We start from the raw sequence: 27,137 nt of genomic DNA on the forward strand, positions 1-27,137 counted from the left end.
TTGGTCAGATATTTGGGAGCAATGGATACAAAGTTTCTATACAAAGTAATCTGAGTCCTATATTAGGCCTACCTATCCCCCCTTGACTCAGGACAATTCTATTGCTCGGGTTAGGTAGATGAAATTGCTGACTCTGATTTTTCTCACACACTTAGACTAGAGCCAGTCTTTGAATGCTAACTTTTTTGCCATGTCTCAAAAATTGCTATACCAAATTTATGTCACAGAGGAAGAAAGGGAATTGATAAGAGGTATTTTCACTTTTCATGGGATGGACTTAGTGGAAGCAGAACCACAAATGGTGGATAAAGGGATACAATGTATCAGAACTGAATCAGTCCAGGATGCTGTTGAACCTGTGCCATCATCATCATCTGCAGTTGATGGACCTAACATGGAGGATAGCTCAGACGATCATGACAGCGATGCTGGGAACAATGTGGCTCCCTTGGACCCTGTAAATCAAGGTGGACACGATGAAGAAAGAGAGAATGGATTTATTCTGCCGGACCTTGCCAGTGAAGAGTGTACACTCTGTTACTGTCGTCCTTGTGTCACCACCAAACGTCCCAGATGGTTGGGTGCTGGTCAAGCAGCGAAGAAAAAAAACAATACTTTGAGAAAGGGTTTTTATAAGAGGTATTGGAAGATGCTGAAGGACAGGGCTGCATGGATGGATTATCGCTATCTTCAAAAAAAGCAGAGGAGTTTGCAAAATATGGGTGAAGATGAGACTGTTTGGAGCTGTACCAGTGACCGGGAAATTATCCCTGATTGTGTTATCACATTGGTTAGGGGACTGTATCCGAACCCTCCAGGAATTCCCTATGTTGGCCATCATTGGCATTAATTCTTCTATGGATTAAACAATCATTTATTGTGGATTTAGATTTAGATTTGACTTTTTTTGTGTTGAATTCAGTGAAGGAGTACACTAGTTTTATGTGATGCAAAGCAAGTGGATTAACATGATTGAAGTGGATATTTCATAACATTGAACATAAAGGTGAATAATATAAATAGGTGAATAATAACATGTTTTGGTGGAATATAAATCATGGAATACATCTGGACTACCCCCAATGAAAAGTAGGCCCCTTTCCACATTTTTTTGGGGATATTTTGCATGCTTTTTCAGGGGACTAATTTTCCTGCACAACAGTCACATGCTTTTGTTTACAATGTCCATATTTAGCCTTACCACATGCCAATCATACCTCAAACTGTCTATCACATAGTACATTTATGCATTATTAATGAAGCAAATTTTCAGTTACAAATCTTTCCCACCTAATTTCTCCGACAAATAGACCATCTCATAAACCCTAAGTGGGCATATGGCTTTCATGAAACTTCATGATAAATGTATCAACTTTTCATTGAAAACTGCCTTTTCAAACTCTTGTAATTTTGAATAAACTGGCCAAAATGGCAGGAGCTCTGAATTCAAAAATATCTTACTGGCAAAAGCCAGCCTCGTCCCAACCCACACCTTTTATATGGCAGCTACCTGTTTAATACATTTTAGAACCGTCCTCTATATAGGAACGCAGTTAACTACATTAGGTACCGGCCGGTTATTATCTCGAGACACTCCTCTTAAGGCTTTATACCAGTGATACATGGAGGTCCTTAATGCATATAGTAGCACCATTCGAGTTCAATGGTGTATGTAGGTCTGCAGACGCCAGTACACTGCCTGTTTTATTGACAGCAGAATTTTAACTAGTAGTAAACCAATATCGTATATCGTAAACAATACGGCGAACAAAAAACAGAATTCTTAATACGACATCCTTGAAAGTAAAAACAAAAGAGAAAACTTTTTAAGAGAATCATTCCCATTGGATTGATGAAGTACAATAATCGAAAATAACTTAGCGGGTGCAGTTCAAGCGATAACTTATAATGTCTCGTGTTGTCAAGGATAGCGATGCATGTGATATTCGATCTTTCTTGTCGACTACCAAGTGCAGAATGATACAAAATTCAGTACCAGTCGTGTAATGTCGAAAATATCGGCTAGCATGCCGTCCAGCCTTAGGGTCTCATCACCGTAAGAGTATACCTTTTTCGCTTTCATTATATATCCGACAATAGACTGTAAGATATTGTTCAATTGAGAATTCTAAAACATTTACAAGAATATGTTAAAGTCCGGACAAGGTCCCTGCGAGATTTTTGATAACACGCGGTGTTGGTTGTACCACCATACAACGTCGAACTCAGGATGACCAGAGAATCACAACTGGGGACTGTTAGACAGTGCTAATGCTGCAGTTACATAGAGTTCACGTTTTCATATGCAATGTGTCACTGTTCACTTATCATCCGTGACATTAAGAACTAATAAGTCATTTCCAAAGAGCGGGCTACATTCGATTCACGAGGTCACTTTTCACCTCCACGTCATGTTTTCAAGCCTAATTCAGTTAACTCGTGACAAGTGAATCATGACCAGTGACAACGTGAACCCTATATAACTCTGGCCGAACTCACGGAAAAGCACCACAATTTCGTACTGCCTGGTAATCCTGTCCGTCGACATTGCACAACGATTTCTGAAATTATACCGAAAAATACATTTAACGTGACTTTCTGTATAATATCAGTAACTGTAGCACTGGCAGCACCACCATCGCCATCTGCTTGCTGTGGGGTCTCTCCTTCGCAACAAGCCCATGTTTTCCTGCACTCTATTATCAACTGCTAAAGGCGTATAACTAGGTGGTGCCTCGGAGCTGTACGGAGGAACCTCTACGCCGCCATCCAGTTTCATTTTCTTGTCATCTTGGCCAAGATGATGGTGCACGTGGTGATGAATAAGGTGATATTTCTTGTCATGACACGGGCATGCGCATTTCTGGCTCTCAGGGTGACCAGCCTTGCACCTTTCGAGATGAACTCCAGCGTATGTTCCCTTTGGTTCCATGTCCTCCGTGCTCTCGCTCAGGATCTCCCCCGCCTCATTCACAACCTGCGTGCTTATTCGGAGGCGTGTCTTCTCGGGCATGGCTGCTGGGGCCCTGATCCTTATAATCTGGTCCCGCGGCTCTTCCAATGAGGAGAACGGGATATCCATTGAATCATTGATGTCGGCTTCGTAGTCCATGTCCCCATTGGAGCATGCGCCAGAGGAGTCAACCCCACCGGAGTCATAACTGTGGTCGTCTTTCGGTGCGCTCCCGGCCATGGAAACCGACGTCGCCGTCACGCCCACGTCCTCGACCTCGACCTCTCGTAGCCTCTCCTTCCGCCGCCTTTCCTGCTCCTCAACCTCATACAACAACTCCGTCGGACTCTCGCGACTGTCGACATCAGAGTCAGTCATCATCAAATACGCTTCGAAGTCGGTGGAAAGTTCGGAAGCATTATCAGAGTCTTGTCCACTCGCTGACGCCTGACCCTGGCCAACTTGGCCTTTATCCTTCCGGAAAGACTTTCGTGGTTTCTTAAGCTTCTGGAAAAATTTCCCGAACCGAGTTTTATCCTTCTCCTGTCCCTGCCCCCGCTCTTGTCCCTTCTTTTTCTTTTCCTTACGCACAGGTTCCTCGTCAGACAACTCCTCAATCTTTGGCGCAGGAACTTTACGCTTTGCCTTCTTTGTTTGTGTTTTCTGAACAGTCTTTTGAGAAATCCGTTTAATCTCTTCATCAATTCTGCTGCTTTGTTCTTCCAGCTCATACATCATTGTTTGGTACTCTTTGGGTAAACTATCCATTGTGGCGTCTTTCTTCTTAGGTTTAGCGTGAGGGCTTCCCACCGGAATGCTCCGGGGGGGCTTCGTCGGCGGTGCTGCTTCAACGTCTCTTCTTCCCACCGGCAGCAGGTGTTGACTGGAGAAATTGTCCGTTACTTCGGCACAGTAGACAAGGAGGTCGCCGTCAATTCGAATGTAGAGCACGCTTTGTACGTCCATGTAGTGCTGCTGCTCGGCTAGGAAGATGCTGTCAACGTACACCTGAAGCGAAATTAGGATATTATACTAGCAAATGAATTCGTTTAGAAGAGATATCACCACATCCGTTTTTCCAGTTGAGATTTCATATCGCTCTTGTTACAACTGAGCGACTTAGTCGACTTCACGGCACCCTGTGGCTTCAACCCGGGTGATGAACGTAGGATAAAAAGAGGCCTTTATATTTGCCCCCTCTCTTCATGTCCTCAATGATTGTCAGTCTGGAAACTCATATTTAGTTGCTTATTGGTTTAGATCTGGATAATTCTATGTGACCCTCTATCTGAAGTATTCACCTTGTAATGTAACGGCATTGTAGATATGCTAAGAACAAAGAAACGATCCTCAAACATCTCTCGTTTGACTGGTGCAACGGGCGTCTCAATGAAGTCATCTCCCACCAAGGCAATACAGGATATTTCGTCCTCCTTCTCAATGTCGTAGTGGACTTTCATGGCTACACCGGCTTTGGGGTTACCAACGATATCCCTCTGGAGGCTGATGCTAAAACTAGAAAGAGAAACAGATTGGGTAAGGTTTCATTATGTTATATCGTATGATATCATCCCACTCTAGGTACGACATGGTATGATATCGAGCGTTCCTTTTTCGATGTCATCTTGGACTTTCACAGCGAGGACAGCTTTGGGGTTGAAAAAGATTTACAGTTGTTGATTTTATGGTATGACCCATCGAGACATGATATTTCGTCTTCCATCTCGATATCGAAGTGGGCTTGCACGGCTTTACCGGCTTTGGGATTACCGACGATAACCCTCTGGTGGCTGTTGATGACACTAAAGACGAGGAACAGCGCAAGCTTACCACGTATGGTTTATTCATTTATGGTGTAACCCGCCAGGGCAAGGCATTATAAAAGAATAAAAGATCGGCGATTTTGAAATTGTGAAGTTCTTGATATTCTTGGTGGATTCATCAAGTCGAGATCTTTCACTAGAGCAGACTAGTTTATGCGCTTAGACTCGTCAATGTTATTACAAATTACCTCTTCATGTCCTCTGATGGTCGGACACGAAGGTCAATCCTCGTCCCATACAACATCCCTCCTGGAATCTCATAGACCACCGGGCAATTCTGAAATGAGCAGAAAAAATGCTTCTTGATAGCAAAGATATGGAATGAAAGCCGTTGAGGGTATAGGAGTCAAAAACCTGTATTTTGGGAAGGGGTGAAGCAGATGGGAGGAGTACTACCACCAGCCTACTGTCACATCCCAGATTTTACCTCAATGCTGAGCTGGTCGGAACGCAATTTCAATGGAGTCCACGTACGCTTCACACTGGCAACTGCAAGCGTAGGGAACAACCAACCGCAATCAATATATACTTGATAAACTTGGGAAACCTATTCAAGCAGTTTGGCTGCGGGCAACAAAATAGAACGCAGCTGGTCTGAGCTTGGAATTCTTACCGATATCCCCAACATTTTGTCCATTTCCAGTTCCGGACTATGATATGGCAAAGCACACAGTGCTCTGCTTGGAGGCGGCGTTTGACTCCGCAGAGCAGATTTCATCAGCAGATCGAACAAAAGCCGGATTTCTAATCCATAGAAGTCATGAGTTCCGAAAAGAGAAACAAGCCGTGTCACCAGCGACATGTAGGTCCATTGCAAAAGAAAAACTGAAGACACAGAATCTGACTAAATAGGCCCAATTCGATCTCAAATCTATTTCGAGGAAAATTATGAGCCATGAAGATTCGTAGCATTATGCCTGGTCTAAAACATACTAATGATTTTTTGCACATTTTGCAATAAACTATAGGGCTAATTAGACGTTATTTAACCATCTAATGCTTTGTCCATCTGTTTTGTCATAATAGGTACAATAGTTCAGTAGAATGCAATGCGGGTGTTGCAGATTGTACAGCGGTTTTCTAGTATTCTTCTCATATGACGAGCTGACTAATGAGTAATACAAAAACACTCATGTAATCACTATTTTAGACAGGTGAAGCACATTTTATAATAAAAGGTTACAGTACCAAAAGTAATGCATATTAAATGGCATAAGTACAAACTATTAGTACATTTGATAGACTTTTACATGACGTCCCCCCTATGTTTTTTTGTGACATAAGGGCGAGCAAAATTACAATGTTATACACCATAACTGTAATGAGGATCCTATCAGAAGTTTGTGATGTGATGAAGTGATGCAACGTCATAACAGACTGAGGGAGGCCAGCGAAAATCTTAAGAGGAGACAGTGCATTGATTCAAAACGCCCTGGAGCCCAACGCGATGCGGAAACAAACCCTACCATATGTTCTGAAAGTCGTCATGGCTGACGAACGGCCAAACATCAAGCATTCTACATGTCAGAGATATTGGATACTCGCTCTCTTTGAAGATCTTTCTACAAGGGATCTGTGCATTGTTATTACACATTGGGAGGACCGTTTTGCTGCCAAGTACATGTATAGTTCCAGTGCTTATTAAATTTTACACTGTATCCGTCTGACATGTTAAACAATGGTCACAGTGACAAAAACAAAGGAATGGGAATAATAGCCCAGATATTCACTCAATGTCATGTTGTGCATGAAAACCGTCAAGTACTCACAAGCACTGTAGGCTTTGAGAAATATTAGATAATGAATATCGCAATAAGAGTACAAAACAGCCTACTGTGTTACTCATCAAGTAAAGATCTTACCTTCGATCCCAAGAGGGAATACATCATTAGAGAACAGAGAGGGCCATTGGTGTGGTTGTTCAGGGTGGAAGCCACGGCCTGAGAAAAATCCATCCCTTTCGCAGGAGGTAGGTTGGAATCCATCATGAAATGGATCACCAGCACACTGCGTATATAATATCATACTACATGTAATATCAACCCGGCCCAAGGGTCTAAGAAATCAAAATGGTATTTGGCACGAAAGCTAATTCCGTCTAAAGAATTATACTAATTAATGGTATGCTGTGTACAAATGTATCACATTTAAACATCGTTATGAAGCTAATTGTGATATTTAACACAGTAGCGTACTATACTCATCACTCAACCGGTCCATCTGTAACCCCATGCTACAGCCCTGGGGGCCAATCGAGTTATCAATGGATTAGTTGAATAGAAAATACCGCATTTATCTCGTGTTTTGTTTTCAACTGAGTTTTTACTATACAAATTAGAATCGTGTACTGAGCAAACCATTTTTATAAGACTGTTAGAATGATTTGCAAACAGTGAAAGGACTACAAGGATAGATGATCAAATGGCAAAGCATCTTATATATGCTATAGAGAATCAAGTTTATATGCTGTTCGGTCTGAACTTCGCATCGCATACATAGTATGTGAAGTTCATGATAGTTACCAATAATGGGAAGAGAGGAAAATGGCCAATACACGCAAATACAGCCTAATGCATGAACACGTAATTATGTGTTGTTTCACCCAAATAACTATAGATAGTGGCCTTGTTCACATAATTGCGGAGGACATCGATCATGAAAGTACATGTATACGCAATGGAACAAGGATTGACCAATGTTTCTTTATCATATCGACATGAAAAATGGTCCAGTGATCATCAGAAAGCAGTCAGAACAGTAGCTACAGCAAATTCATATAGTTTCCGAAACAACGTATGGTGAACCATGAGCCCTGGTCAAGCAAATTACTAGGTACGAGAAAGATGTACGAAGGTTGCTCGGTACGACTCCGACGATGTGATGGTGACGATGAGGATGACTAAGACAGTGACGAAGAGCTCGGGGATGATGACAATAAAAATGACGAGGAGGAGGAGGGAATTAGTAGGAAACAAATTGTATATACCTACCCTTTCAATGGTCTCATAGAAGTGTTCAAACATGGGACGCTGGTCGTCCGAATCGTCGTGCAGGAACATCTCCGAGTCCTCCGAATCTGAGGCCCCAGTCCAGGAGTACTTCCCCTGGGAGGTCCCCGAGAGCCGCTCTCCTCGATCAGCCATCTTAAAGTTTAATCATCCAACATGTTCATGCGTACTTTCGGAGCTAATAGTTCTGATGACCGGTACGTGAAATGTCGAGTGTTCTTGTAGAGTAGAAAGGTGAATAATTGGTCATTTTTCTCAGATAGATGTCCTTTCAACACATGGGCATTTGACCTTACTGGTATATCGGTGTCACTAAGATTTTCAATGGCGTCTGGCTGCCTTCGTGCATCGAAAATTATTTTGGAAGAACGGAAACGGAAAGGAAAGAACGTAATGCTCAATCGAACATCGCTGCCTGCAACATTTCCCGATGATGATGCCGGCTTGCTCTGTCGCGGATTCCAGTTGACGGAAGAAGCTATCCAGCGATCAGAGTTATATCCTTAGTTCTGAAGAACTGGTTGCAAGTAAACCAAGTTGCCTGCTTACGATATCCTGGTTTGAACCTCGAGAAACTACTTGAAACCGGCACTACCCTCAAAGCTACGGACGTCTCCGACCTTTTTTCCCAAAGAGAGCTACACCCGATCGAGTGACCGGGCCGAAAGAAGGGATGATTTACAGCCCTGAGTAGCAACAGGCTTCCAAATCGACAGCTAAATTCTATTTCCGTCCCCTATGGATATGTGCTCTTACATGACACGATGCAGTAAATAAATAGTGCAGTGATTATTTCAATGATATATCAAGTAGTGTTAATGATTTTGACCTCCATTGCCCGCATGGTCGAATATGATAAAAGTGGACTAGGATGACGATAGTGGCCCCGACTACGAAATATTTCAATTAAAATAAAAAATAACAGTGCGTTTAAAAGTTATGTTGGATGGAACAGTTCACGGACAGGGTCAGTGGTAAAGGATAATTTTTTCAAAAAGGTAGATATTAAATCTAAACGACTCTATTGAAACGTCTTTACATATAATAACCGCAGATGCAACCCAATACGCTTAAGCAATAATTTCACAAAGCTTCATTTTAATTTTGAAGAAATGACTCCACTGTATGCTGCCTCTGTCTCATTCTAATGAAGAGAAGAATCAGAAATCGAAATGTTTACACATCATCACGTGCCGAGACAAAAAGAAATTCGAAGTGTGATCCAAACACGACAATTAACCTTGAACCATACAGAAAACACCAACAGACAACCCTGCACCACCTCCAGACTCGCCGGTCCCGAATTTTTCAGATTATGAAATAGGACGATGCATATACACAAAAAGCGTTATATCCCATGATTATAATGATGGGTCTAATGGGTCATCATTGCCAGTCTATGGCACTCTTCTTCCTGCAAACGGGAGCGGCACAACATCATAATGATCGATCGGTTCGTATAATTATTGCGGCCGATTTTATGTATGTACCGTGAAAAAATACGCACATTCGACCGATTGTGAATGATATCCTACATCTAATAGCATTGTGTTAAGTTAGTAAACTAATGTACTCAATAGACTGTTCCTCATCTCAAAAAATGATGACTCACATATCGATAAAAACGAACGATTTGTTTTGTGGCAATCTATCGTCCTCGATCAAGGCGAAACACTGCTACTGATACCAAAAATAAAACTTTGTTTTTGTACCAAAACATTATTTTCAAGACCTCTGCCACATGATCTCATAGATATCCACCTCGGTGTGCTCCCAACTTTAGACTTGGTAGACTGTCTTGTACTTGTCGTCAGTATTTACGTCTGGTGGGGTTGCTGAGAGTGAACAACGTTCACCAGGAAGCTGCGGGTTGACAGAAGGATATTGCAGTTCATTCTTGAAGAGACGTTGGCGGAAGTGCAGCAGCCAAAACCAGCCAGGTTGCCTGATGCGTTAGTCGGGTCGGATATGGTAATGCGACGTGCAATTACTTAGAACGTCGAAGAATGACAGAGCATCAGTTCATGAATTCAAGCACGAGTGGTGTTACTGCGTGTAAGTTTCGGAAATGAACTAAGACTTTACCATGGTGTATTTTCATCAGTAACCAGACCTTGTTCCTCAGCCGGTACTGAAAGAGTTCCTCAGTAACTTCAGCTCCCCTTTTGGCGCTAGATATAAAGAACACATGAATGTTCTGATCGAGAGACCAACCACAATATTACCAATAGTGGCGTGATACAATAAAAACTGTGAGTATACAATTGCCACTTGGTGCCGGAGAATTAGTTAATCATAAATACATGTACATGTAATAGCTTTTCTCAATATCAATTGCGGCTATAAATTGATACCCATCCTTTTTACATACATGTAGATTGTCCGCGATTATGATGATCATACATATTGTTTAGTGGCATGACTTGAAACATTGTTAAAGGGTCGGACAAGCGGCGAAATTTAGTGATACCATGTGCCTTCTCGCCACCATGCGCCGCAGTGTCACACTGACGCTGATATCTAATGATTTCACCATGCACCGCAGTGTCACACTGACGCTGATATCTAATAATGATTTCCGCTATACTGTTGCGAGGCGTAGACATGGCTTGTGAAATCCAACCACAGGCCTACGGTGCCATTCCGTTCTAGTGAATCGTCAATTGCAGTTTAATGATTTTTTCAAGCTATTTTTTATGAAAAACCAACACTCTAACGCTCTTAACGGTTGCTAGAAATACTCTGACGATATCTTACCTTGAGCGGCGTTTGCTCCATAATGGGATTCTCAGGAAGAACATTAATCTGAAAACAAATTATATATGAAATGGTTGTTTCTTTGAACACCCTGGAGAACCAACAGCCTGTGTGACGGAACATCCTACCAGCAAATCCATGTGCTGGGGACAATGGTTATCACTGGTTATCAGCTTTTCGTCGTGTATTTTTTGTACCTGGCTATTGATGAACCTTTGGATAAATTAAAGTAAATACAGTGGAACCTCCATTAGCGGACACCTCTCTATCAAGGACAACCTCTCTATTAGGGACACCAGTTTTGGTCCCAAATTGGTTGTTTCCATTCAATTTGACCTCTCTAATCAGGAAACCTCTCTATCAGGGACAGCACTTGTCAGTCCCGAGGGTGTCCTTAATAGAGAGGTTCTACTCTACTGATAGACTACCACGCCGGTTTCTGTAGCAATAGGAGACAGGAGTATTACTCTTTCTTGATGGGATGCCGGCCAATTACATGATCTTTTGGATGTGACCTGATTATGACCACAACAAAAATGATACCTACCTCCATGTAGACAGTAATCCTAACCGTGTCTGATGATGTGAGGTCTCCACTGCCGACTTCGAATAACTCTTACAAAACACTAGGACGTCAAAAACAATATATTCTGGCACATGTGCAGAAATTAGTATTTAGTTGGTAATTGTGCTAAACGGGGTTATTTCCTCTAAATGTTTAGAACGCGTCTGGCATAAAAGCAATGACGAAGGGAAGTTTTGATATATAGTGCATGGTAGTTTTTGGAGGAGTAACCCGCGCATATTCTGATTAGACACACCGTTATTAGGCCTAATTTGTACTATTCCGTAGTAGCTCGAGTCAATTCAAAATTCTGTAAGTCTGTGTCCTTTTTCAACTACTTTTTCCATTATCCACTTAAACAATTGAAGCCACGAGTTAGCCATTATAAAATGACGGGATATTTCATAACGGGTCAGTATCATTAATTTTCAATCAAAAGCACTATTAAGCGCCATTGCTCATGATCAGATTATATAAAAAGTAATGACGTGTTGGCACTTGTTAAACGAATTTATGAATACTAAACCGGTATTATATACTTTAGATACACTGGCCACTGAATGCCTATCGCTCATCATTGATATTGACTGGTTGTATTGTTTATCATAAAGTAAATGGCACATCCAGTTTAATTAGGTAGTGCTCATTAGGGTAATGAATAAATTGTGTTTTTGACCGGCCAGCTACATTATATATCAAGCACCTAGCAAAAACGCCTACCATCATGTCAAATTCAAAAAGTACTACGTATTTAACATCTCCAAGAAGGCAATAAGATTCAACGCGGCCTTCATAGTAATGTACTTGCGGGTCAATGTACTTTTATAGTCAGAAAAAAACATAAGAAAGACTTAAATTCATTCGCGATAATTTATCGTGGTATTGATGGCTTTAGGGTGGCAAACCCAGCTGTCAAGTGGACAAAGACGTCGATATGTATCTATAACCTCTTGTTTACATCTGTTTTCCTCAAACCGAAGAAGTCCCCCATTGTAAGAACTTAACCTGTCAGATCTCGTAGTCCTACGAAGTAGACCGAGTCGGAACGTCATCGTGATATTACAGTCTTTTACAGTTTGTCGCACCTAATGATTTTGAAGTCCTACACTACATGTTTATGATACACTTAAGGTTCTCCTCCACATAAGCGTTTACGTCTCGTATAGTATCACTAACAAGCGATGCCACGCTGTCCACGAACAACTGACGTATGTTTGATAGGCGTTGAGAAGCATGTATATGGAGATAGGTCCTTACTTGCGCACTGAAAAGGCAATATTGCACAAAGCCGTTCACAGCTAGAGAGTAAAATTGGAATACGTGATGACATCAAGGTACGGAGTTTTAGTCCAAATTGTCAACAACACGGGCGTCTGTATAGACGTCCGTGGCAACGGGAATCGCGTGCATGGAGTCCCTTGTTTTGGACACGATCGACGTCACCACAGCGCGCCACCAGTTTAATGTAGCTTTGTCACCATTGATCACACTAAAGAATATCACGCCGCCTTTCTGGAACAACATGCAACCTAGGACATTGGTATTGTCCCGATCAAAATGGTGAAAGGTATTTTGTCTCACTTCACCTGGAAAGCCTGAGAGTAGAACACGAAATATATTGTCCATTATACCAACACATCCGTTCCTCAAACCATCTTTTTCGTTTCTTCTTGTACTTCGGAGAAACTAGTATTAAACCCGATTAATTTTTTATCTTGCCAGAAGCACTGACACGACCAGCAACGCCACTAGGTTCTCCTCCTTCCTTTTTACGTAAGAAATATTCTAAACACACTCACGTTTTGATACTACCTAAGACACTGTTTGCAAATTACTCATGTCCAATGAAGTAAGGCACCATTCTCAAGAAAGGTATCTCCACATTCGAAAATCGCCATGGGGTGATTTCCCGAGTGATCAACTCTCTCGTCAACACAATATTCGGGTAAGTTACCATGAAGTCAGACTAAGAAATCGTGCAACAACAGTTTTTGCATTTCTTGGCCACCACACTTCCAAACATGTTAAGGAGTGGGTACTGAAAAAGAAACAGAAAGGAGTAATTGATAGTGCTTCGAAACAAAATGGATTGGAGGATGATAGGCAAACTCACCATGGTTGTAACGCCCTAGGTATAAGAGAGGATGACACCCTTCCGATTCCCATTCTGACTTCATCTCCGAGCTTGGATTACAGTTATCAACGGTAGTGATATATTCGATTGAACTTGATATTATTATTCCAATTGCATCTTTCGTTCTCTAAATGATCTCCCCTTACATTGGCCTGGCAGTCCTTACAGTCAGAGAGCTTCAAATGATGGCTAACGTGAATTTGCTCAAAGCGGAAATCAGAAGTAGGCCTATACTTACCCGTGACGAGGTGAGCCACGTTGCGTTAATCGAACTCTTTTTCCTCAGCTTCTCCAGTGCTTCGTCCTCCTTGGCTCTCTTTAGCTTGGCAATCTTCTCGGCGTGGCTTCCGTGCCGTTTGTGCCCAAACTTTGGCTTTGCAACCGATGATACCTTCCGCGGGTGCCACAAGTGAGGTTTCTTGTCCGCATGACTAGAACTACGGGGCTCGGAATAGGACCGATCAACGTGCTTAACGCTCGTGTGGCTCCCATGGAGACTTTTGTCTTTCTTTAATGAAATGCTGTGAAAACTGCCGTGGAAACCCTTGTCCTTGCTGCCCAACGTGGTTGTACTTCCGTGATGTTTCCTGTCGAGATTTGAAGAACTGCTGCCGTTAGGGAATCTCTTGTCGGGGAATAGAACAGACTGGTATTGAAGAGAGCACCTCCTTGTCGGCCGGGGCGTACTCTGTGGAGACTTACTGAAATCCTCAGTCGACCGCGCGTGCTTCAAGGAAGTCGCCGATTGGCTCTTCAACTGGTAAGCACTGAAACGACAAAAACGCGCAAAATGTAAAGAGAGGTCAGAGTAGCCGATGGATCGAAAGAATGTCTGATTGAAGCGTACGCCAAGCAAGATAAAACATGCAAGTAATGACCCGTCATCAACTATCAACAACAAGATGAGATGAGACTGAGGGGCCCGGTATCCGCTTTGGAAGGACATTATTTCACAAACTGGTCAGAACAGTCATGTCTGTCCCAGTATCGACTCCCTAGAGGGCCCTGCAGACCGGACCCCACGGCGCTTGAAGATCCACCCCTGCAGTTTGCGCAGACTCGGTGTTGGCAAAATCGGCCAGTACATGATCCATGTCTACTGATAAGCAAGTAAAACGTGTTGCCGTAGACGAGAACTGACAAGCTACACAAATATACATGGAGCCTCATAAACACTATGGGCCAGGACTAGCCTCAGCTGTGCTAAGACGCGGAGCCTCTCGTTAACAAGAAGCCCAGGACTACAGCCTCAGCTACAATGTACCTGGTCGATACTCACATCGGAGGGAAGAGAGTCGAAGATGTTTTCCCAAGCAAATAACTGTCATCACGTGCGTATGCCATCTTCGAATAGTGTCTAAATGCCGTACAATGTTCCCTTATAACCGTATGCGAAGTAAGTCAAAAGTAAGTCAAAGGCTTACACCGTATGCAACGAGACACAATCACAAAAACGTTGTTGATATTTGTGTCAAACGTATCCACAGGTTTTTCTGCCCAACAAAAGTAGTTTTCGGGTCAGTAGTCGAAAGGTTGAGTTTCGAATTGAAATGCTAAACTGAAAGGGCAAAGTCGGTCCGTCACGTGACTTTATCGAGTCGTCTGCTCATGCGAAACTTCCGATAGCCTTAGTTGGCTTTTCAGAATTATCAGAAAATACGTGTCATACGATCAACACTATCGTCTTCAGCGCAGAATGAGGTTATTTGCGTCTACCACAAAAGTCTACTGTACTTTTCCAAACTCGTGAATTAGCTAAGTGTTTAATATCCATTTGATGGTCCTACCCCTTGATTTTACGTGGGTGTCCTCTGTTCAGTTTGTCAAATATCACTGTCATGAGTGTTCCGCTAAGGAATTGCATACATCTTTCTCAACCTTTGATATAATATCGTCGCAATCATCTTCGCTTCAGTGAATGTCTTTGATCACAACCATTAACTGTAGGTAGGCCTTTGGTCGCCTGTGCATATTGGCAATATGTTATCAAGGTTTTAAATATAGGAATATGCTATCACAAGAAAGAAATGTTGTCTTTGATAATAGCAAAATATATAGCTGGTGTTGTTCATGGCAACTTTTAAACAACACTTTCAATAGACCATAAATACCAACTCACGCGATATACTAGTATACTTATATTTATATCAATTAATAAACCACAGAAGTGAATGAGTTTCATAGTAACGTAGGAATAATGGTGAAAACTCATGTATAATTTTTATTTGTCGTGATTGGTGTATCGTTACTGAAAGTAACTGAGTGTTCGTGTCCACGCGATTAAGAACATGTGAGGTTAAATACGGCGACAGTATGCGAATCCAAGGTGTATCCCCCTCTCTTTAAAACCGAGCACATGCAGTTAGAGCCATGATGGTCAGAACAACCCAAATATCCATGATGCGTCCCCCCTTTCAGTCAAAAACCAAATCACGTCCAGTCTTTTTTCATCAGTTTAGATATTGCTTATTTCATATTTGCCTAAAGGGGTGATCTGAGCACATCTTTGCTTTTCGACGAAATGCCCAATTTCTTCAGAACAAAATTAAGTTGCCATATACATCACCGTTTGGAAAGGTCCTGGCTAATCAAATGACAACACACCAAAGGTGACACGCTTTACACGGTTTAGTTTGATGATATTACGAAGCAAATACATAGGACATCTCAAAGAAGATAAATTGACATAAGAGAGTCTTAAAAAGTCCAACATTACGTTCGTCCGTCAGCCCAACGCCAAGCATGTACATGTACGGTGGAATCTCTTTACAATGCACCAACTTGGTTCACCCAAAGTTCACTCTGCGTTGTAGGGTGAGATATCGAGATGGGACTTGAACGGTACATTATAACCACATATTCACTTAAAACTTTTCATTAGAACGAATTTCCGCCATCCTATAAACGGAACTCTTCCTCCGTTTATTTAACTCATCAAAATGTATTTGTTTACATCCTGTATGCTTTTTTTCATGAAATCATAAATCATGTCATTTGACATTTGTATAAATAAGTTGATTCGTTTCGCCTGGGTACACTGAGCCATGTTTGGTTCTGTTGGGAAGAGATTTTCATTCACAGAAGCATGATATCCCGCCTTGTTAAGAGTGAGATTAAGCGGTCGTGTAATGACAAATTAAGAGACTGACTCACCGACTACGAGCTGTTTCATTTGGTACTGGATCACTATTCGTCCTTGCAATCTGTTGCGGGGCACTCTTAGTCCTTGTTGCGACAGACTTCTCCATTTTCAAGAAAGTTCAAATAACCACGCTTCCAAACGGAAACTTCTATCCTAATGGAGACATGCTGGTAAACAGTTGGTAACCAAAATATCGCTGAAAGGTCGTTCCGGAAATTGACACGAAACAAGCTAAAAACGTAAAGAACCTCAATGATTTACTCTTTTCTTTTCTACGCCTGATTTCGCATGGGCCATTTCGCATTGCTATCCAGCTGCAAGTGATATATCACAGATTGTTTAACGAGCGGCAAAGAGATATCGACCACGCACAAAATGATTGCTTTGAATTCATATAGAATGATCAAGAGCAAAGTATGTGATGTATTTAGCTTAAAGGGACAATGGCCTTCTTCAGTGGTAGCTTTTTCATTCAAGATATGCGCCAAGCAAGGATAAGACATGCTATACTTGGCCGCACAGGTAGGATAACTTGACACAGTGTAATGATCCTTCCCATTTAATAGAACGGGGCCACTGGGTCTACAAACGCCAATTACAAGATACCATTCGTAGGACGTAGGAAGAAAGACAGTTGACATTTTTCCAATTCCTCTTCAATCAGTGAGGAGTAGATTTGGAGCGCGGTTACAATAAAAACACTTTTATGTGCCTAGTTCCTTCCTTTAGAATCATAGCAAATATTCGTCTTGCTGGCAAGTTGAAGTTGTCTGACGTTATAATACATGGGCTATGAATTGAATTAAATTGAATGCATTATTCAAGACAAACTGATTCCATTAACGCGGTAATATTCGATTCGTATCGGCACCAGTTCAGTTAAAAATGCACCCCTTTAAGAGGATAATGTACATAGCTGAACTGATGGCTTGCTTGTGTGTTAAAATATTGCTTTTGATCCCATCACATGGTGAGCGAAGGAAAGTCATCATCTGATCAAAGGGGGTGGTTCTCTTTAAATCAAAAGTGAGCAAAGAAAGTGTAATCTTAACACGAAATGGAGAATAAAAAGCGTAGGAATAGGCACCTGAATAACTTACACTGATTACTGCATTTTGTATCTATTTCCGTCATTTTCAAGTGAAAAATATTACGTTTGTTGAGATCATGACCAAAGAACAATCTGGCAGATTTTATTTCGGGCCCTAAATATACACTAGCGTGCAGATCCTCAAGTGCGCCTTACTCTGTGCAGCTGATTTAAGCTTTACTCTAATTTTTATTCAAAAGTGAACCGCCAGCACACTTTCAGCCTCGACAAGACAGAAATATTCGACGAGGAGACGTGTTACCACGAACGGCGTATGCGGGAGACTATCAACGTATAAATGCCTACCCTTTTTGACAGAAAAGGCGGACTACGACATTAATTCTCAAAATTCCGGTTTGTGAAGTGAATTTTCCCCATTTTTTGTCAGCTGAGGCATAAGACAGCCGCAGCCCTAACAATTCCAGAACTTCATGCAATCGCAACCGTATCCACCGTGATTGAAATTAATACTGGAACGACGGATTTTCCTGGAGAAAACCTGGGCCTTTAAATTCCCTGTAAGACTTAAGTGGAAGTGCTTGATTTCATGCGAGCCGTTACATATACTCTCATACAGGCAGGTTGTCTTAGGATAACGAGCTGGGCACACGCATTTGAACTTGTGATGAGAAAAATACAGGTTTGATTTATATCCTTTTGAATTCATTGCTGTGTGTGCGATAATAATCGAGCGTGTACACTGAGTACGTTCACTTAGTGTACATTTCAACTCCGTTGTACGCATACCTCCACATTTTGTCTCTGTAACGATGTATCAGCAACATATTCCATTGCTGGTCAACCAACACTTGATCTAAATGTAATAGTTCCTTATTTAATCGATTTAATCTGACAAATTCTGTCTGAAATTTTCCCAGGGCTTCGCATTTTGTACTAAATACCAAAGGTTTCCTTGTATGACAATTAATTTTTAGAAATTTTAATTGCAACTGTGGTAAATAATAGATTTCTAGCAAGATTCCCAGATAATAATTAAGAGGAAATGTAACATGAATTGACAGAGGAACTGAGAGAGGACATTGTATTTTTGTTGCCAGTCCTTGTTGTATGTTGCGGAAGATGACATATTTTATTACGCCATGGTTTAAGTCAGTTAGGAAGGTAAACATTACATCCGATTCGAAATAAAATGGATATGGTACTTTTTCGGTCGGTCTGACATCAATCACAACTGTGTCATTCTGTATCAGTCTGAAAGCCAGTTCATCATTTTCTAAGTTCTTTAGTACATTGTAAGTGGTCAACGTTAACTTGTGATTAGAACCCTTTATTCGGCAATAGATTGTTAAGATGATCATGTCAACAGAGTGCACCCAGTTGACATCCCTATGACGTTTAGTGCATTTTTCTGTTGAGGGAATATATAAACGGCCAGACTTTCTGGATAAGATATCGTAAACTCTCACGTTATCACCGAAAACTCTTGATCTACCCGAGATTTTATGAGGAGAGTACAGAATATAATGAGAAGCTACGAAATGATAAAAGACGCCGTCGGTTTTAAAAAAGGTAGAACAGTTATATAGTACGCGGCAGGTTTGTTTACTGGTGTCCAACTTGTAGAAAACTTCCCTAAACCAAGGCACAGGTCTGTCTATAGAACTGACATGAATCAAATTAAGGCCGGGAGTGAAGGAAACGGTCACGTTCTTTCCAACTGGTCTAATCGGCGGTATGAAAGGAAGAAACTGAACTGATCGGTATTTGAGAATGGATAAAACCTATAAGATACGAAAAAATATGATACAATGTTCCTGAATAATCGGCTCATTTCAATGTCAACAACTCTATACCTTTTGACGGAAATTGGTACAATATTTTATTATAACTAGGCTAGTTTCCCTGGTTTTTAAAAACAATGTCATCCATCCATAACTTCTCATCCGGATCCATCGCCTGGTGGAGGTCAATGCCCAGTGTTTCAGTGGAAAAGACTTAGATCAAAGCTGTATACACTGTGTGAAGCCACATTATTCTGCGGCATGTATCATGTATATATGTCAACAGACGTCAGCCTTTCCTTGTCAACTGTCTTTCTTCCATTAATAAGAAGAAATGAACCATCCCTTGGGTTAAAGCCTAAATGATGGGAACCAGGGTCGTTAATAGGGGGATGAAACGCAGCTCTCAGTTCCTTAAATGCCAATGCACTAGAACCAGACATCAGTAGGCCGTCATTTGGATCACAGACCTCTTTCACTGCAATTTCATCAATCGGCCCAGTCACGCGAATGATAAAAAACACTCTGCACCAGGGGTTAAATATGAAAAAGCCGCCGTGCAGGTTTTTTACAAGTTTGAGCGAGTAAACGTCAATTTTGTACATGTATTTTTTCCGATAAGCCAAAATACTTGGAATAGGTGGAGCAATCTTTGATTGACCCTTGAGTACCATTCTCAGATCATATATATCTCCCGACTGTATAAGAGGCTCTTTCAATAAAGAGACGTCCATGCCATTCTTTAGGGTTAGATGAAAGGCCCCAGTTTGGTTATGTTCTTCAATGTCATAAATTGTTGCTGTAAGACGACCTCGCACTTGACAATAAATAGTTATCTTACATAGAAATCCAATCCATAGCACTTGGTTTATTCCATCCTTGTAACAAATATCTGTTTTTGGAATATCAATTAAATCTGAGAAAGTACCTTGCGTAATATCAAAGTACGAAAACTTCTCATTTTGCCTTTCATTTCTTCTTCCAAATGCGATAAAGTGCTTATAGTTTGCAGTTGGATGTACTCGTTCTATTTCTGTAAACACCTTATCATTTTTGTAAATCATTTTGTACGATTTCTTATTTAGTCTGTATATCAGAAGATGGGCATAAGGCGTCGTTGTTTGACCTTTTATCACAACAATTCGACCGGAATTCACATCGAAATACCACCGCTCTCTATTGGCCCGTATACACGTAAGTGGTGGTATGAACGGTACAGTAGAACGATGTTTATATATTATGTTCGTCATACTCTGTAATTTATATCGAGAGGCATTGAAAGACATTGGAATGCAATGTTAACTCATTTGTCAATACCTGCTCCCAAAACCTTAAAAGGCACCCTTCGACGTGAATTGTTTCAACAGACGCCCCTTCTCAAAAAATAGGATCCGTTCCAATTTATTATCAAAATCTTAGTTCTGTGATATAATTTCCCTTTAGGCAGACGCGACCTACATCGTATATCAGTCGCGTGTCATTGTTTGGGTACGGTATTATTTGAGCGCGATTGCACAAGCCACGGAATTCAAAACTTGAGATAGACGCAATACCATCCACCTCACCCCCATACAGTGTTGATTTAATAATGGAATGTCAAGAAATGTCATTTACCTTCTTTTGAAACATCCGGGAGCCTTGAATCATAAAAGCCTCCTCTTTCTCCATACACGTGCCCTTCTTTTTACTCATCTGACAAACCATACGTGCATCGTCAATAAGAATGTTTATCGTCAAACATTTTTTGCTTGATTGTAAACACATGACAGCACAAGCCAAGAGGGATACTATGTCTGGAGAATCGATATCTGGTGAAAGAATGGCCATATTGGTGATAACGCTTTCAAACTTGCCAAAACTACCAGATCTAGCCATTTCCTCGTCTTCAGTATGGTCATGTTTAGTAATTCTCTGGAAAGGTGACAGCATTTACATGTCACGTTGTATATCGATCTTGGCTTAGTCTCCTCTTCACGTAGATATATGTCGTTGGGGGCAATGCAGAATAGAAACTGGCCAACGCGTCATCTCTTTAAAATATTGGGTTAGGGTTTTTGCGGAATTGGCGAAAAAGTGCTTTTCGGAGAAACACTTGTCCGTGAGACCAAATGTCTGACGATAAATCTAATAAATTGAATTAAATTTATCATGGAACGGGCACGTTTTGAAAACACCTGAAATAGAAAGTTTCGAGATAAACCATGTCGAACATCCTGGTCAAATACAGGCAGTTCTGATGAGTTGACGACCAGCGTCGGACCAAAACGGTAATGACTTGGTTGGTTTGGTGGTTTGCGACCATGGCCTAGTTGGGAACGATGAAGTCATATAGAACCGAGAACCTTGCAAACATGTCCAAAATCTTAAAATGCATAATCATTCAGTCTGTAAGTGCTTTCAATGAAAAAGCACTTCACCTCAAGATGAAAGCCTTACGGAATGACTGAGTTCTCCTTGTTTTTCATCTATACATATTCACGTTTATCATCACATTTGTGTGGTATGTTTATTACTGTCAGACAGGTAGAATGTAACACTTTTGAGGTGGTAATATACACACTTCAAAAAAGTTGTTTCAAATTTGTCAAACGTGCGATTGTACAATTGCAGTACTGCTTCAGATTTGTAAAGTATTTCAAACCATCATGTACATCCATAATATATTTTATTTGCGCGACGGAGTTTATTTTGAAAGAAATATGCCAAAGATGCATGAAACATTTATCACATGAGCTGAGCGTGTGCTGCAAGGATGGACTCGAACAGACCAGGGCGTCTCATTAGAACGTGTTTTGAACCAAAGATTTTAAAATTCCCTGTGCCATTCGTTTTATTGCTCCTACACGCGAGATATACTAAAAATGATACTAATGATAATTTAGTGATATTTGAAATGGTACAATAATCTAATAAATACGTTTTCGAAGCACATTCATAGAAACACAGACTTTACAGTCTGTGATAGAAACAAGTTAACTCAAGATAACATGTCAGATGCATGACAACACTGCGTTTAAGTGGAAAGACATGTTTTCAAAGAACAACTTTGTTTCTGGCGACATTTCACCTTCCTGAACCTCAAATGAGTCAAAAACGCCTAATTGATTTTTTTTGAAGAATTGCCAAATTAAAGGCCCTTAGAGATCAGCCTTTACCAACATGACTTAATGGTCATGCATGCACCTCCGACTCTAAGACAAAGGTTGCAGTTGAGGCGCTGGGTCGAATCCCACGAAACCAATCCGAGATTCTCTTGTCCAAATCCAATGCCTCGCAAATTCCAGGCGCCGATTCGAACCATCCCCCTGAGTTGCCCGCCTTCGCGCCTGAATTCATTGTGTGCTTCCACTCAAGCGGCTTTCTAAAGATGTCTATTTAATGCGGGTATCCCCTATGCCAGGCAATTTCGATTACTAACCCTAGGTGAAATATATTAAAGGGATCCGTCCTGTCTCAGACATTACATACTTCAAACAAATTGACATGTTCACGAAAAGTGGGGAACGGGGAGTCGAATACAGCCATAACGAGGAAAACGGACACTAGATCACGGGGCCACCCCTTCAAAAGGGCTTTGGTCTGCTTCCGACATTGTTGGTAGGAACGATGTGACTGTATCCCATATTATTTCAATTTCCAAAAAACTAAATGGGCCAGAAAGTTCAAGCACAGTTCTTCCACAAAAGTGCTTCCTGATTGGCTGCGTTCTAGAATAACTGTGCGTTTTCACTTCTGATTGGACAACAGACCACACTATCTCACAAAACGTTAGCCTATTTAAATTAGCTCCGATCGGCTGTGTGTACATCTTGTAGCGGGACGCGCCAGGTCGCTCAAACGAAATGTTTCTTGCAGAAATTGCGGACATGTAGGCCCTACATGTATTTTATCCCCTCCATGAAGAAATCCACCTCTCTATTGTCGATTCTCTATTTGTCATCATTTTGAATGAAACAATCGTGCGTTGAATCGCGTATTGAATGAGAGATACTAGATTCAAGCTTAATTTTGAGAGCTACATTCGCTTTCTTTATCGAACAATAGTGTGTCACGATGAGAAATTGATACAAAAGCAAGTGAAACCGCTGCAGGCCAATATCATGATAAAATGTAAAATCAATATGCGGATGTATTTTCGATTCTCTTCTTTTTAAAAATCAATAGGCCTATTGGGAGGCTATCGATCGATCGGCAAACTAAAAAAGTGCCTACATCAGCCAGCTAGCCTGCATACATGGGGTGGTCAATAAAAACGCACAATGACTACATCAAAAAGTTGCGCCGACTCTGACAAACAAAATATATTTACACTGTTTTCACTTTCCAGGAATGAATATGTTGCCAATAGTCACAAACTCTCATAAACTGCCATCTTCCATTATTCTTTTATTTCGGTGCCCTATCTGTGTCGTGGAGGCGTCTAATGGCGTGGCGCTGCCAGGCTTGGAGACAGCAAGAGCTTCCAGCAGTTTCTTCTGCAACTTTGCCATCTCAATGTTCACGTCGTCGTTGTAGATTTTGAAAGTGCCCGTAACAATAGAATGGACAACGCAATGATAACCACTCAAGAAATTACGCACAGAAAACCAACAACATGCCCACCAGCACTATGTGGGACCATGTCTCCGTAGCCAACCGTGATCATGGTCACAACGGCCCACACCGTCTTGAACTCCAGAGCCTATCTCAACGGCGAAAATCAAGAAGGCGAACACCACCATCCCAACTTCAAGGTACAAGATGGCGGTGCACAGCTCATAGCTTCTTCGCCTCAAGACCACCAGGAGGACCCGAAGATCGACGAACGTGTTTTTGAGGCGAATGATCCGGACAGGGCGAAGTATCTGTATAGGAGCACGCATACCATCCACAACCACTGCGAGCGGTTTCCCAGTGCTGCGCTTGTCATGGCAGCAGTTGCAAGCTCCGAGATATACGAAAAGAATACGATTGCATCAATGATCGTTGAGGTAGACTTCAGCAACTTCTTCTTGTCCGGGCAGATGACCATCTTGGCGGTGAATTCGACAGACAGAATATGTATTTCAAAGCCCATAACCTTGGCTAACCTTGATGACACAGGGAACTCCATAAACAGCCAAGCATCCAGCCTCTTCCGTTGCCAACCTGGGCATCCGGCTCGAATCTCAAAACTCCTGTCGGCGTCCAGCGAAATCTCCTCGCCGACTGTGTGGCCGGCAACCTCTAGCTCTGCTATGGCTTTCTTTAGCTTGCTGATGCAGCAGGGACCAACTATTACCTTCGGGAGTTTCGAGAACTCCAGCTCTTGAACAAACTCACTGGCGCAGCCAATACTTGGAAAATGAGCCTCTCCCTCCATGTGCGCTGCAAGGATGAACTCGAACAGACCGCTCCGCCTAATCACACTACCATCACTGCACCGATTGTGGATGGCAACGTCATGGTTTTCCTATACCTAGTAAGAATATATCGGCGTCCAGCCGTACTTCGGTTCATCAACCATCTTCGTGTGAACTACCCTGTCCCCCAGCATCAGTTTCTCCTCCATTTCACCCTTAAGGAACCTCCGCTCAACAAAAGGGTAGACGCCCCTAAAGGTCCTACACAACTTATCGTGGACGTGCGATTTCCCTATGTCTTTCTCTTCTCTGTGGCTGAAGTGCAAGGTCTTGCAGATCGCAGCCGATCGCGAACCGTACAACCGCTTCAACATTTTCGCCGAATTTTGCGGCGCGTTAACCATGACGCCTTCGAATGGTCGCTTGTGTAAAGGGAAAACATCAACTTTGTTGTGATTTACATTTGGTATCATTGTGTCCCATACGTATGTCTTGGTTTCTTTGAAAAACGAAATGTCTATAAATGGCCAATGGTGCAGCATACCTTTTATTGCAACCGTGGAGTTCTTTGACCAAAATTTTATAACTGGTCGCCCGTCTCCGCCAACATAATCTGGGTTCAACTTAGTTATTGCTTTCAACAGCTCCGCCTTTTGGGAATTGTTGACAATAATATCAAGGTCATCATCGTAGGGGATGAAACCGTGATGACGCCAGCTTCCCAGTAAGCTTCCGCCGTATATGAAGTAAATCAACTTCAGCTCTTCGGCGAGCTGTAGAAACTTGCTTAGCAAATCCATAAAGACCACGCGATGCTTTTGTGACAATTCCCTGGCCCGATGTATCTTCCCTATTTTACCTTTAAGTTGTAGAGCACCATCTAACGGAAATGTGTTCGTTATATTCTTTTCATAATCGACGTGTGTCGATTTGTTAATACCTATTGGGCTCGTTGTCCCCTGTGTTACTGTTTTTGGCCAATTTATTCCTCCTTTCAACGATGTCAACTTTCCATTCATCTTATGAATCCCTCCTCCTGACGGAACCGTTTTCGTTGAATTCCTGTACCTATATGTCGTGACGAATGTCTTGTAGGCGCTTTCTGAAGCAGTGATCAGCAGCAAGTAGACAAAGCAACCGCCAGTGACAAGAAATAGCAGGATTCTCTCCGAATGCCCTGTAAAAAGAATGTTTGTACTTTATAGTGAGGGTCAGTTTTCATCTGTGAATGGCTTCAGCATCGATGTGTCAGACCTGTTGGTTCGGGACCACGTCATTTCAGCATTCGCTGACTGACCTGCTTCAAAAAAAAGGCTTGCGGGAATATACTGTGCAATATGTTGATGTTACCTCCACTACGATTATATACTGACTTATTATTGCTTTGCATGACGGTTCATGAAAGCACAATGGGAAGAGCGGTCGGAACCACTACCCTAAACCTGGCCGAAAAAAGACGAATAATCAAAATGTCATTATTCGCCAGTTCGCGAGAGTCGACAACGATTATGTGTGTTGGGAAATTATACAATCGGATACTAGTAGGCCTATGTCGTTCTGTCATTCGCATAGGGACCTTTCGCTACGCCGTTCCGCCGAGAAATCGATCGAGAACGATCGCGTTTTGCGTATGACGTCATCGATTGATGAGCAGCTTTGCCCGTTCCCGTTCTGGATTCCGTGAATGAGGCCTGTTTTTCTCGGCGTCTGTTTACAGTGGTTAAAGAAGAAAAATGACGAATTTGTGGGATTCTATTGCGGTAAGGCACCTGAAGTAGTATGTAAAGTGGAGAGACTGTGTTTTAGAAGGGGAAAACAAGTTCATACTGCCCCGAATCGCCCTATTAAGCATGTACTTTCTTTGCCTCCTAAGACTTCATTTTTGATATAAAATGCCATAAATTCATCATCTTCAATTGCGAAATTTGCAAGGCGTCTCAAGTTTGCCGCCATTTCGACGATCTCCATAGAAACCAAACTCTTTCTCGGTGACGGCCATGCGGAACGCGTTTCAGTGTTTCCGGGAACGGGATCGGGAACGAGAAACGTTCTCGGTGTAGCGGTTCTCGGAACGGCGTAGCGAAAGGTCTCTAATATGGGTGGAAAAATCGCCCCCTAGATCCAATGCCTTCCCGTGCAGAATCAAAAGCAGTAATAACTAGGATTGATAGTGCTGCTTGCTCACCTTGGCCCAAATGGGAATGCGTCATTTTTATCTTTCAGTTGTCTCGCCAACGATGATGTCTTGTTTGCTATCGTTACCTAAGAGTAGTAACTAAAGCATGAGCTGCCAGGTCAGGAAAATACACAACAGTGCAAAGAGGGAATACATGTAGAAAATCATCCTCAGCAAATTGGGCAAGCAATCAGTCACTTACTGTAAAATATAAGAGACATCCGTATACATCATTAAGTTGCCTTGCATACAAGTTCTTGATTGCTCACGAATGTACCAATGACAAAAAAGTTTAGGACGGGATATTTGAACGCAATAAACGTGGGTGTTTGGACTTGCCCTTATTTTAAATTAGGAGGTGAATTCAGCTTTTTACTTACCCGTCTTCACATAGTTGTGACAGCAAATCAAACCGTATTTTTACTC

The 27,137-nt window shown here is 41.8% G+C and overlaps 2 protein-coding genes across 8 annotated transcripts; both read right to left on the reverse strand.

Annotated features, from left to right (window-relative positions):
* Window positions 1-256: 256 nt before the first annotated feature.
* LOC135485421 (uncharacterized) lies at window positions 257-26,797 on the reverse strand. Of its 7 annotated transcripts, none has more exons than XM_064767426.1 (10): window positions 26,721-26,797; window positions 23,094-25,712; window positions 20,829-21,388; window positions 16,394-20,106; window positions 13,479-14,007; window positions 11,089-13,144; window positions 10,542-10,589; window positions 4,965-5,053; window positions 4,255-4,468; window positions 257-3,961 (listed from the first exon to the last, which is right to left on the reverse strand). In XM_064767426.1, the coding sequence occupies exons 6-10, from the start codon at window positions 11,092-11,094 to the stop codon at window positions 2,609-2,611; spliced, it is 1,710 nt and encodes a 569-aa protein (XP_064623496.1). In that variant the 5' UTR covers window positions 11,095-13,144; window positions 13,479-14,007; window positions 16,394-20,106; window positions 20,829-21,388; window positions 23,094-25,712; window positions 26,721-26,797; the 3' UTR covers window positions 257-2,608. The 7 variants fall into 7 exon arrangements, with proteins under 7 accessions (XP_064623496.1, XP_064623495.1, XP_064623492.1 ...); XM_064767425.1 differs by having other exon boundaries at window positions 16,394-20,130; XM_064767422.1 differs by having other exon boundaries at window positions 16,394-20,467.
* LOC135484602 (uncharacterized) lies at window positions 24,652-25,554 on the reverse strand. Its single transcript, XM_064766236.1, has one exon. It carries the CDS (start codon window positions 25,552-25,554, stop codon window positions 24,652-24,654), a length of 903 nt encoding a protein of 300 aa, XP_064622306.1.
* Window positions 26,798-27,137: the final 340 nt, after the last annotated feature.

Source organism: Lineus longissimus, chromosome 3, assembly GCF_910592395.1.
Source record: "Lineus longissimus chromosome 3, tnLinLong1.2, whole genome shotgun sequence".
NCBI classification, from domain to species: domain Eukaryota; kingdom Metazoa; phylum Nemertea; class Pilidiophora; order Heteronemertea; family Lineidae; genus Lineus; species Lineus longissimus.